This window comes from Neolamprologus brichardi, chromosome 22, assembly GCF_056152115.1.
Source record: "Neolamprologus brichardi isolate AB-2024 chromosome 22, ASM5615211v1, whole genome shotgun sequence".
NCBI classification, from domain to species: domain Eukaryota; kingdom Metazoa; phylum Chordata; class Actinopteri; order Cichliformes; family Cichlidae; genus Neolamprologus; species Neolamprologus brichardi.
Window position 1 is genome coordinate 23,839,671 of NC_142124.1, and position 12,448 is coordinate 23,852,118.

The 12,448-nt window shown below is 40.3% G+C and overlaps 1 protein-coding gene across 1 annotated transcript; it reads right to left on the minus strand.

Moving 5' to 3' along the window:
• Positions 1-3,885: 3,885 nt before the first annotated feature.
• On the minus strand, positions 3,886-7,747 carry LOC102787466 (tissue alpha-L-fucosidase-like). The gene is made up of 8 exons (XM_006795176.3): positions 7,179-7,747; positions 6,898-7,032; positions 6,362-6,499; positions 6,162-6,267; positions 5,792-5,992; positions 5,310-5,500; positions 4,831-4,930; positions 3,886-4,745 (listed from the first exon to the last, which is right to left on the minus strand). Exons 1-8 carry the CDS (start codon positions 7,517-7,519, stop codon positions 4,611-4,613), a joined length of 1,347 nt encoding a protein of 448 aa, XP_006795239.2. The 5' UTR covers positions 7,520-7,747; the 3' UTR covers positions 3,886-4,610.
• Between the last annotated feature and the right edge of the window lie 4,701 nt (positions 7,748-12,448).

Genomic DNA, 12,448 nt, shown 5'->3' on the forward strand with positions numbered 1-12,448 from the left:
CTTCGCAGTTGCCATGCAACCAGGGGCGGATTGACAGAAATTTTCTTAGGGTGGCAAAGAAATCAAATGGGGTGGCAAAATCAAAGCCTTTTTTTTTTCAAACACATATGCAGGTGGTTACATGTGGTTAAAATAATTCAAATGCAGTAAGTATACACGTTTTTCATATAAATATAGTCTATAACTTAATTATTGTCTGTAGCCCACATAATTACACACTTTAGTGACATAAAACATGCGAGTTTTGATCTTATGTACTGTATAGCCTGTATAATAAATAAATATGTAGCCCAATAACTATAAAACCCAGAAAGCTACACAACATGGGGCGGTTCATTTACAAACAGAAGTCTAACTTAAGTTTCACACTGTTTTTTGTTAGAAAACAATCACATTGTTACAGCTTAAATTACACAAAATGTCAGAAATTTGCACTGTCATGAACAAAGATTTAAACCTAATTTTTCACGATTTGTTGGATTAACCCTCTGAGGTCTGAAATACAACCGGCCATTTTTGACTCCTTTTGAGTTTACGTTTGTATTTCACCCTCAAATTGTTTCATTTTATTTTTCCCCCCTTGCCTTGTTTGGTATCTTTTAAGCTCAACTGAATTTAGTTGTTTTTTTCACTGACATACTGCATTAGTATTACTGATCTGAAATCACACAAAGAACTTAAAATCCTAGTAGTATTTCTTTACTGTAAAATAAAAAACACAGACATGTTGAGTAAATTTTTATAACTTGAAATGCAAATATAAAATGTACATTTTGTAAACATAAACAACAGAGGAGAACAGCACAGGGACAAACCTGCAGGCCTGACAACAGGAGGTGTATCACTCCGCTGGTTTTCTACTTAGTGACAGTGTTTACGTTGCAAATGTGCCTCAGTGACATTAATTAGTGCCCTCACTGACACACACAACAAAACGACTACACAACAGAACAACTATACAAGACAACACAACACACTTATACACTCCACACTAAACGTCACAAATCTCCCACATCTAAAAACTCTCTCGCTCTCTCTCACTCGCTCTGTCTCGCTGCGTGGCTGCAGCCTGTTGCTATGTCAGCTTACGTCAGTCATGTGATTTGGAGGTGCAGCGTGTCCGTGGACCACAGAGGGTTAATAACACTCACCATCCTTCCATTTCCAGACTGTAACATCCAGCCACCCATGGTGTTGTTCAAAATGTGCTCTGGCACAATCATAATCATCGCTTGCTACTGAAAACAAGAAAAAAGCCGGTCCTGCTATGGGCTGAACCATTTGTTAATGGTGGAAGGGGGAAACACTATGCAATATATTCAGTTTTAGCATTTATATTCACTGCTGACTGTAACTACGCTCAAACTGTTAATGCTATCTTATTTGAATAAACAAAACTGTCATATGGAAAACTGGGGTGGCACTTGGGGTGGCAAGGGATCATTTTAGGGTGGCACTTGCCACCCCATGCCACCCTTTTAGATCCGCTACTGCATGCAACCAGTGGAGACTCCAAGTCACAGGCTGGTTTTGACATAAATAGTCTTTGACTCTTGGGTTAATCTGAAAGTCAGATGTCAGGAAGAGATCTGAATTTTTTTGCTGAATAAATTTGTGCAGTTTGTGACTATTGTAAGCAGGGAACCAACCAACAAAACATGGGTGGGGGTGTCTAACTTCTCAAACTGTGTGTCTTATATGGGAAAACTCCCAAAGAACTTTAGCAACAAGTTTTAAAATAATCTGACATGAATACAAATGTGATAACAGGAGGATTAACCTCCTAGGACCTGGCATCCACATATGTCACATCACATTTTGGGTTATTTAGACCAAAATACTCAATTTTGCTCTACAAGGGCCTGATATCCACTTACGAGGACAATATACTGCTACTGTTCTATCGAAATTTTAAACGAATATCCTCATATGTGGCTCTCGTTTTCTTAGAAACAAAAATTAGGTAAAAAAATATATATATCTGGTCATTCTTTGTTTTTACATTGGGTCCCAATATGCCCAAATATCAAAGAGAAATCAAAAATGCATGCCGTGGAAGAGTTCGGGTCTTAGGAGGATTAATTGCCACTAATATATTTATATTTATATAAATGTATGTATGTATATTTATGTATGTAAAAGACAAACGAAGCCGAGTAGCTCTTGGATCTGATGGCCATCTTCGAAGCAACCACTGCAAGAGGAAGTTGACAAGTTCATTACCAGTGTTGGTCAAGTTACTTGAAAATAGTAATTAATTATTAGTTAGAAGTAATTACTGATTAATTATCCAAGAAAGTAATCTAGTTACTTTACTGATTACTTATTTTCAGAAGTAATTAGTTACTTTATTACTTAGTTACATGATAGACAACCTGAATACGTAATAAACAATAGACCTTTCAGCCCAATTCTATTTTTTCTGCATATTTGCAACTGCAACTTTATTCATCAAGCAAAAATGTAATTATATGCAACATTCTCTGACTTGAAGAAATTTGTTTAGCATTTAAACCTATTATCTGTACATTCCAGCATATAAAATAAAATGTTTTGTTTTTACATTCACTCTTTCAAATAGATGCAAGTAAAACACAGCAAAAAATAAATAAAATCAAAGATTCAGCGGCACTAAGTCCTATCGTTCTCAGCAGGAGCGGGGCCGGTGTAGGTTTGCCCGGTGCCACAGCGGTCATGTCAGTGGGGGGATCCGGGGGTTTCTCTATGAATTTCACATTCCTGTGGTGGCTTGCTAGATGCTTGTTCAGATTTGAAGTTTAATTTTTTGCTCTAGAAAGAAGTGTACAGCGGACACTAATGTTTTTGTCACTTTTTATGGAATAAAATTCAAAGTAATGTCAGTACATCCACGCTCTAAACGCTGCATGGTCGTACTCTCTCTCCTGCACTCCATATTTTCCTTGTTGATCTGCACATGTCTGTTGCTGCCACGGGTGTCGCACGCTTTTACATCATTGTCATGAGACACTCTCACAAACAAAATCACAGTTTAGTAATGCAGTTACGCAGCGTGCTTATGGGAAAGTAACAGTAATCTAATTACTTTTTCGCAATATTAATCCCTTACTTTACTCATTCCTTGAAAAAGTAATCTGATTACAGTAACACATTACTGCCCATCTCTGTTCATTACACACGGTCGCAATAGTCTCGGCAGTGATGCGATTTCCCTTTGTGGGACTAAGGTGAAGTGGAAATGGAACACATTTTCTGAGCTTTTTAGTAGTTTTAGATGTTTTAAAAAAACATTTTTTCATGATGGATATTTCAGATTAAACTCAAGGGTAAATCACTTTATAGATTCACATCTTTTTGCAGCATTGATGTATTAACCTCGACAGCACACAGCTAAAATGCAAATTAGAGGTCAATGATAAGGATTCTCCAAACCGATTTTCCATTTTTCTCACGTCCGTCACCGCCTGGAAGGATTTACAATAGAAATTCTAAGTAGACCAGATAAACCTATTAAGAAAGCCTAAAGGAGAGGACAAAAACAATTTAACGCTGTCATTCTCTGTCAAATGCTCAGTCCCTGTGGTCATTCACTTCTCAGTTAAGTGCAAAGTCAGACTGACACATTCAGGGGACATTTTTGTCAATTCGGACAGCCTAAGAATTAAAAGCAGTCAGTGGTTACTTATATAGGAATAAGGACCTCCTGTGGCACTTCAGGGGTTAGAACATCAATGCAGTCATCCATTAGTACAGATGTTATAACAGTATCATGCGCTGCAGGTTTGTTACTGTCAACTGAGGCACTGATGTATTAAAAAGATTGAAGGAGGATAAAAGTACCATTTATGCTTTAGCAAATGCTAAAATACCTGCTTGCTGACTGACTGCATTGGAAGCTTAATAATAACAGAACAATTAGAAGATGAATCAAGTTATCTTTTATTCCACCAATTTCAAAAGGAGGCAAGTAGAAAAAATAAGTTCTTTATATATAATCTGCTCATTTTCAAAACAAACCGCAGGCATAATGAATCATTTCTGAAACGGCACTTAGCTGAGAAACTGCCAGAAAAGCTCCCCAAGCTCAACAGCAGAATCCCGTTTTCATTCATAAACACACTCTTATGACAAAACAAACACAACTGAGACAGTGACAGTAAATCTTTAAGCCTTCAGAGCGTCAAAGCGAAATGATACAAACTCATTACACGGGTATTTTCCCTTCAAGACAGACTGTGAGTTTCCCCATTAATCTAAAATCATTAAAACCTGAGTTGAGTCACTTGAAATAATTCAACATTTTGGGCGTTCGTAGCTTACAGCAGCGGTCCCCAACCTTTTTTGCGCCACGGACCGGTTTATGCCAGACAATATTTTCACGAACCGGCCTTTAAGGTGTCGCGGACAAATACAACAAAATAAAACTAGTGCAGAGGTACCGAAAAAAAGAAGATTTATTCATAACACCCGTGAAAAGACCCAGGAAAACCAAATTAGCGATAAAAACGATAACAAAATAACGCTGAAAACCGATAAAAACCCTGAAAACGATACATTTCACACCTGAGCCTCAACTCTCATGGCCCGGTACCAAACGACTCACGGACCGGTACCGGTCGGGGACCGCTGGCTTACTGCACTAAGTCCAGTTCAAGCGTCCATGCCTGAGCAGGAGTGTAAGGCAGCTCTGGCAAAAGGACAACAAGGCCACCACCGGGGTTGACTGGGGCCCAAGATAAAGGTGTGGGATTCCCCACCAAGAACACCTGGGCAAGAGATAAAAACAGATCAATAAAAATTTGTTCATGTTTTTCAACTCTGAGTACAACATGGACAGCATTGTTTCTTTACCTGTGTGATGGCTGAAGCTTTGGGTGCCAGCAGTTTCACTGTGCTCATCGGGGGTTTGGCTGTTAGGATGGCATAGACTGTCACCCCCTTAGATGTATACCTAGAACAGTGAAGACCATTACAGAGTGAAGACCATTACACCAAACAAAGGAAAAATCACCAGGACTGGTGGACCAAGCAAGGTAACACAGACTCATTGCCTAACTAGATCAATACAGGCGATCATAGCAAGCTTTATTATGCACTTTACTCTGAAAATTCTCAGCTTTCCCACATCGAAACAAACACCATGCTATTTAACATACGTGTTGCCAAGTACAACAGTACACATCCTGTCTGTATCTCCCCGTAACCTGCATTAGAGCTGATTAGCTCTCCCACTGCACTAAAACTCTCATACAGTTGACAGATTGTCGATAGACTCATCTTGAGAGTCAAGAAAATACAGTGAAAAAAAATACATCTCCCTTTTTTCTTACCAAACTGGTACAGTGGTGTTTTCTGACTGCACCCTCCAGGGTTTGGAAGAGTAAATGGCCTTCCCGTTGACCTCCAGCCAGTCTCCAAGACCTCTTAGCCTCTCCTCAAACAAAGGGGGGATCATCCCGTCAGGTGTGGGACCCACATTCAGAAGGTAGTTACCCCCAAAAGCCACAGTGCGGACCAGATCCTGCAACAAAGCAACAGCAGACACAAGAGGAAACAGGCAATAAAACAGTGTTACAGTCCAGATGAGCAAAAGATTACCGATCCATTATGGCCTAACCATCAGAAATAAACAGAACAAAAGGACAACACACTTGGCTTGGATTAATTGATTAAATACAGTCATTATGATTACAAAAGTATTTCCTGAAGGCTGCATGCACAAGCAAAGGTTAAAGGTATTCTATAATAGCCATATACAAATAAAAACAACCTCAACTTTAAATGTAGAAGCTAATATCTGTGCTACTATCACCTCGATAAGCGCAGCCAATGGCAAAAGTTCGTTCATCTTCATGTTTCGACGGTAACCCCAGGAAAGAGTATCCACAGATGTGCATTTCTCCCACTTGTGTGTGGGCAGCTGGCCCGGCGTGTACTTGTCCTCGCAGTTGTAGTAGCCGCCATGTTTACAGGCACAGCCAGCTCCCCATCGGTCATTAGTCACAACGGTATCCTAAGAAAAGGACAGACAGGCAATCATGAGGACTACTTTTGCTACCTGCAGTTCAATACACCACAGCTAAAATCCAGGAAGCACAGGGGATGTCTGGTTTGCAGCATCTGAACTTTCAAAATAAAAGTGAGTGCACCATCTATGACTACCTTGTCATAAAGACACTCACTTTAACCGGGCTGTCGTTGTAGAGCCAGGCCAAGAATTCGGTAGAGTTCCAGTAGGTGTCAGGTGCTTCCCAGTCTCCGTCAGACCAGATGACTTCAGGTCGATACCTCCAAGGCAACAGGAGAGCAAAGGTTTAAATATACTGCTGGCATACATGTATAAAGTGCGATCAGCTGACACAATATTTTAAGCACCACAGACCTTACAACCATGTTATAAAGCTCTGGAAGTAGTTTCTGCAGCACAAACTCCTGCGTTTTGAAGCCATTCTTCTTGTCAATGAGATAGAGAGGGTGGAACCACTCATACAAGGAATTGTAGAGTCCATAGTGCAGTGACCTAAGAGGGGAAATTACAGACATTTATTTAAAAAAGGCAATACGTGCAATTTAAATGACATCACTTGGGAACACATCTGATCTAACCAACTATTACAACTGATACACTATGGCCGCAACATTATTAACGATTGATCTTAACCCAACAATCACCTGGTGGTAAAGAAGTTTACGACAAGCAAGTTCCACAAATATGAAGCTTTAAAGCTTTTCTGTATCGTTAATGACACTCGACTGACACGTGAAGAGCTCTGTACAGGCTGATCGATATGAAAATACAGGAAGCTCTGTAGGAGGAAGGCAGTGGGTTAAAACTGACTGGCCTTCTCTGCAAATCAGTGTCAGCCCATCTGTCAACAATAACCACCTTTTTTTAGCATCGTAACTTAAGTTTTTCACCTGTTGCGCACTGCCTCTGCCAGGTCTCCCACCAGGTCCCTGTGAGGACCAGTATCAACAGAATTCCAGTTCCATGAGTTTGGAGACTCCCAGTTAGTAAACCCTTCGTGGTGTTTGGCAGTCAGGACCACATACCTGCATTGAAGAGGGTGTGCAAGTAACACAGGGTATATGTACTGTGCAATAATAATAATAATAATAATAATAATAATGTAATAATGTGTGTACTGAGAGAAGGTGAGGGTCAAAAAGACGATACAATATTACAGAGAAACACTCACTTTGCACCAGAAGCTTTGAAAATATCCGCCCACTCATCCGGATTGAAGAACTGCGCGTGATACTGACGAGCAAACTCTGGGTAGGTGAAGCCTGGTGGGTAGTTCTGGGACATGTAGTTCACATATTTCTGGTCCGGGGGCTGCTGGCCCTGCCAGTGCCACCAGAACCACTCGCTGCCAAAGCCGGGCACAGAAAACACGCCCCAGTGGATGAAAATTCCCAGTTTGGCTTCGTCGTACCATGAGGGCAACGGCCTGGCGTCCAGGCTCGTCCAGTCCGGGGTGTAGCGAGCCGCAGTTTGAGAAACAAGAGCAACGACAACAACAAACACGGTTAGCATGATGACAGACAGGTGAGCTTCCGCAAACTGCAGCTGCTCGAATGAGGATGTTGAAGGAGCGTCACATTTACAGTTCCCCTGACTGTGTGTCCAGAAACGGAGCAACACAAAGTATCACTGCACAAAGTCCAAATGTCCCACAGGCAGCTCGGTAACAAAACGACGTTTTAGGTCCTTTCCGCGAAACTGTGCCAGTTTTATTTCCGTCATATGACCCGGAGTCACTATCACGTGGTTGAGTTTTTCTTTTTCTTTTTTTTGTTACAACTTTATTGAAACAGATGGCCAGAACAAAAAGACACCTGCACATGTAAAAATAAAGAAATACGTAATTATTATACCTTGTCTGCTTTATAATCAGATTACTGTTATTTTACTTAGATATTTGTGCAGTATTTTTTCTTGGTAATATTAAATCTTTTTTTTTTAAATTAAAGAAATCTAAGAATATCTTGATTTATTCTTAATCAGGAAATTACAGAAAGGCAATTCTTTTATTTTTGTGTTATTTTTCTTCAGTAATTTTGATTTAATGTAATGTGTGTATATGTATTCATGTATTAATTTATTTAATGTTTTCATAAAAATAACGTTCTGGGCGAAGAGTTTTCAGTGGTCACTCCTCCAAGTGACTTCAGTCTCTGTCTGCAGCAACAATAATGGCTCATAACCATCATTAATTATCTTCAAATTGTTTTTGACCAGTGTGTACTGAAACCAGCAAAGTGAATCAGTCGTGATCCATCATTATTCCTGTGTTCTCGATATGAGTGGTGCTGTATTGATGGCTCTAGTTTGCAAAACACACACACACACACACAAACAACAAACAAACAAACAAAAACAGGTCACGATCACCATTATAACCTGTATTTTATAGACAGAACACCTGACAGATGTTAAGGTAAGGGACAAATAAAAGTATCCAACATCTGGAGGCAGATTTCTTTTAATGGTTTTGAAGATGACTGGATTATCTGAGGAAGATGTTCTCTGCACCTCTGATTACAAAGAAATAAAAATCCTGATCTGGCTCCAAAACAAAGTGTGTCGTTTTGCAAGTCATAAAAACTCAATAATAAACTCGAGGAAACATATTTCTAAGGCATATCTTCTTTAACTTTCTTTAATTAATAACGAACTGCTCTACAGTGGACAGTTTTCTTTTGGAATACTGGGATGTCGAATGGGAATATTCCAGTTCTTTACTACTACATTCATGTCTCCAAGTCATTCTCGTTACTACGCGCAAGCTCCGTCGTGGAGGACTCGATCTTTGGCTCCTGTTGCACCTCACACTTTATGTCCGTCGAGGTGTCCGTGTGTCCTTGGCCGGATGTGTACTCGGCTAAAGCTTCCAGCCCTGCCGCGATGAGGACGTCCTCTCCCTGCGTCTTGCGGCTGTAACCCAGCCTCTTCAGGGTACGCCGGGCAGTTGCGAGTGAGATGGGCTTCTCCACCCCGCTGCTGTTGTACATGGCATGGATCTCCTCAATCGTAGCCTCGCTGTTGGCTTCCACCAGCCTTTCCAGTCTCTTCTCTCCGTTGTCATCCACGAGCCGCTTCCTTCCACACGGTCCCCGCTGACTGAAGGTTTTCTGCCTCTGGCACCATTCCCTGTAAACTCGAGACACCGCACTCTTTGAAAAACCCAACAGGTTCACTGTTTGCGAGATGCTGAGCCCGCCGTCTCGGGCTCCCACTATCATACCCCGCTGAAACTCACTTAAATCCCGAGACTTGCCCATCATGGTGCACAAACGGTGAGAAGCGCTGCAGATAGAAATACTCATTCTACTTCGGTGGTTTTCGGTACATTAGGCTGGAATGAAGGCTTATTGTCGCCCTCCTGAGTTGCATTGGTGATTTTTCGATTTTTGCTCTTAAAATATGCATAAAGTCCCCCGGAAAATCAGCTGTGCAGCAATACTACCACCAGGCCAACCACTAAAACTAACTCATGTGTTCATACACACACACACTTGTAAACTAAAATCAGCAGAACTTTAAAAAGCTCATCAGACTCGTCCTGAATTAATGAGAGACAGTGATCACAAATGAATCCACTAATTCACAAGATGATTTTGTGACAAATCATCCCGCCCATTCAACATTATCATCTTCATCAGAAAGGTGGTTTATACTAGCTGTGACCTAGAGGATTCTGCAAATCGTCATCATTCTATGTCTTTATGCATCACCCAGCAACTTTTGCTGTGTAAGAGTTATCTTTAAAAGTTATGTGTTATTTCAGTTGCAACTCTGTATTTTTGTAGTTGTTTTGAGAACAAACTACACGTGGATAGGTAAAAACAGATAGTAAATGGTAAATATTTGTATAGCGCTTTACTCAGGGCTGGACTGGGACAAAAAATCAGCCTGGGCATTTTGACTAATGACCAGCCCACCATGGTATTATAGGAAAAGCCATAAAGCCTTTATAATAAACTTAAACCTACACCATCCTCCCTATTCTGGTATTCTAAAGAGTACTTAGCAAAAATATAAAACAACCTAATTTATAATTACATATACCTCACTAATAGGGTTGCCAACTCCCAGCAAAAAAAGAAAAAAAAAACATAGGGAACCACTCCCCCATCCTCTACCTCAAGATGCTTAATTGACAAAACCGATTTTAATTTAATGCACTTATTTTAAAAAAAAAATGCACAGAAACCTATCATTTTTCTCCAGTAATTAAATAGATTCAACATCTTTCTTCAACAGAATTGCAAACTGCACAGATACCTTCCCAAAGGAAAGAATACTATAACTTACTCGGGTATATATTACTAAATATTTACTGAATACAATAATGGATTTCTAAACATTTTACATCAGATGAAAACTTTGGTTGTAAGATTCAGATAATTATTTCTTAAAAGTGAGACATTTTGTATGAGAATAAGAAAGAAAAGTATTTCTCTGTGCCCCCCTTTCCCTGTTAATGCCCTACCTGGCCCCTTGGCAAAACTTTGCTAGACCCACCCCTGCACAGTTACCAGCTGTCAGCTATGTAAAAAAGGATCCTGGTGTAAGTTGTCTCTCAGAAACAGTTCATAACTTCCCTTCAACTCATTCATGTCACCTAAAAGGTAAACCTGTTTCTCCATCACCTGTTCAGCTCTGATGATTCAGTAATAACATCTCCTGGTTTCATCTTCATGTTTCCCTCTCACCACATATCCAAACTGATATCATGACCAGCAGCTTTTACAGCTGTGGCTCCAGCAAACATCAGCTGATACTAGAAATTAATATTAAATAAATTCTAACAGCAGCTGATCAAGCTTAAACGTGCTGCTGTTGTTTAATGCAACCTCCGCTGGTTTCCTCTTTCTGGCGCAGAGAGAAAAACCGATCAGCTGATCATTGATCAGTTTCATGATTGAATTAGAAACTTTCTAGCTGAAGTAGTACGGGACAAATCGCATTCCCTTTTACCTCAACTTTAGTTCGACCTCCTCCGCGGTCCAGCCCAGAGTTGATCATGACCAACTGGCCAATCCACCACCATTCATTTATACCGTAAAAAAAGAGAAAAGAAATAAAACCCCATCGGCCCATAAAAACTAAAAATCAAGAGCGGCCCACTGGGCAAATGCCCGGTATGCCCGATGGCCAGTCCAGCCCTGGCTTTACTTAGTCCCTATGGACCCCAAAGTGCTTTACACTACATTCAGTCAGTGTGTGAATGGGTAAAAGTAATAAATAAAATCGTCATCCATACTTTTATTTTCCCTTCCAGTTTCTCCTAAATGAAGCCACGTAAAACACCCTGAAAACTTTCACATGCTTACTGGGTCTAATTCCCTGTTTACAGCCTGCCCTCCTATACTGTCACAGGTCATAACTACTGTCCCATTTCCAGCTTTCCATTTATCTCTGAGATTCTGGAGCATGCCTTGCAGCATCACAGGTCCAGGCTTACTTAATTAATAATAACTATAAGAGCCATTCAGACACAGCAGGAAAATAGCTTTTGTGAAAGTCACCAGGGACCTCGTCCTTGCATCACATGCATATCCTTGACCTCAGTTCTGCTTTCGATTCCATCTGTCATCTTCTGTTATTACGACTGGCCAGCACTGGAATCAAGGACACAGCACTAAAACGATTTACATCATACATGGCTGACAGAAAGCAATTTGTTCAAGGCTAGACTCCCCACTAAATATCAGCCCTTTACAGATGGAGTCCAACAGGGATCAATGCTAGAACCCGCACTGTTTATAATTTAGCTTTTTCCTCTTAGATATATCCTCTGTCTCTCTGGTTAATCTGCTCCAAATAATTTAGAATTCAGCAGCACCAGGTCCATAAGTCTATCACATGCCTGTAAAAACAATTCACTCATTTTACCCTGAAAAATACAGACCTGTGTATTCTGGTTATTACAACCTTAATACTGCTATACAATTACATGCAAGGTGGTGGCTAAGGAAATGGTGACACAAACTAAAGAGACTGCAGTCTGAGAAGAATTTCTATGTTTCCTATGTGTAGATTTAAGGAAGCCTCTACGTGCTTTCAACATTTATTGTCCAATATATGGATCAAACGACTTTGTGCGAATCCACAAAATTCACATAGCTATCTACACCCCAAAGGGAACTTTCAGTCAAGTGACCTGAGGAAGAGAGTGGGATCCCAACAGATCCAGTTTGCTTTGTAATAAACTGCTCATCCAGGTCCCATCACAGGAATTATCCATATTTTACAGAGTAATGGCTAATTAGACTTTAGCCATTATATAATGTATTTTGTGCATTAAATACGTAACCAAATAGTCTGTAGAAAGAAAAAAAAACAGTTGTTTACAGACAGCATGCTGGCACAGATTTGAGCTGACTAACCACTAGAGTGCGCCACAGACTAGTTTTGCACTTGTTGCATATCTTTGTCAACTAGGTCAATTTATATCAC

Bases quoted from the DNA above. Each gene is read 5' to 3' on its own strand.
- LOC102787466 (XM_006795176.3), bottom strand. From the start codon at position 7,519: ATGCTAACCGTGTTTGTTGTTGTCGTTGCTCTTGTTTCTCAAACTGCG. The intron at 5,501-5,791 runs GTGATAGTAGCA...GCTTTGTTGCAG, and splicing joins CATTGGCTGCGCTTATCGAG to GATCTGGTCCGCACTGTGGC. The intron at 4,931-5,309 runs GTAAGAAAAAAG...TCACTGTTCTAG, and splicing joins AACACCACTGTACCAGTTTG to GTATACATCTAAGGGGGTGA.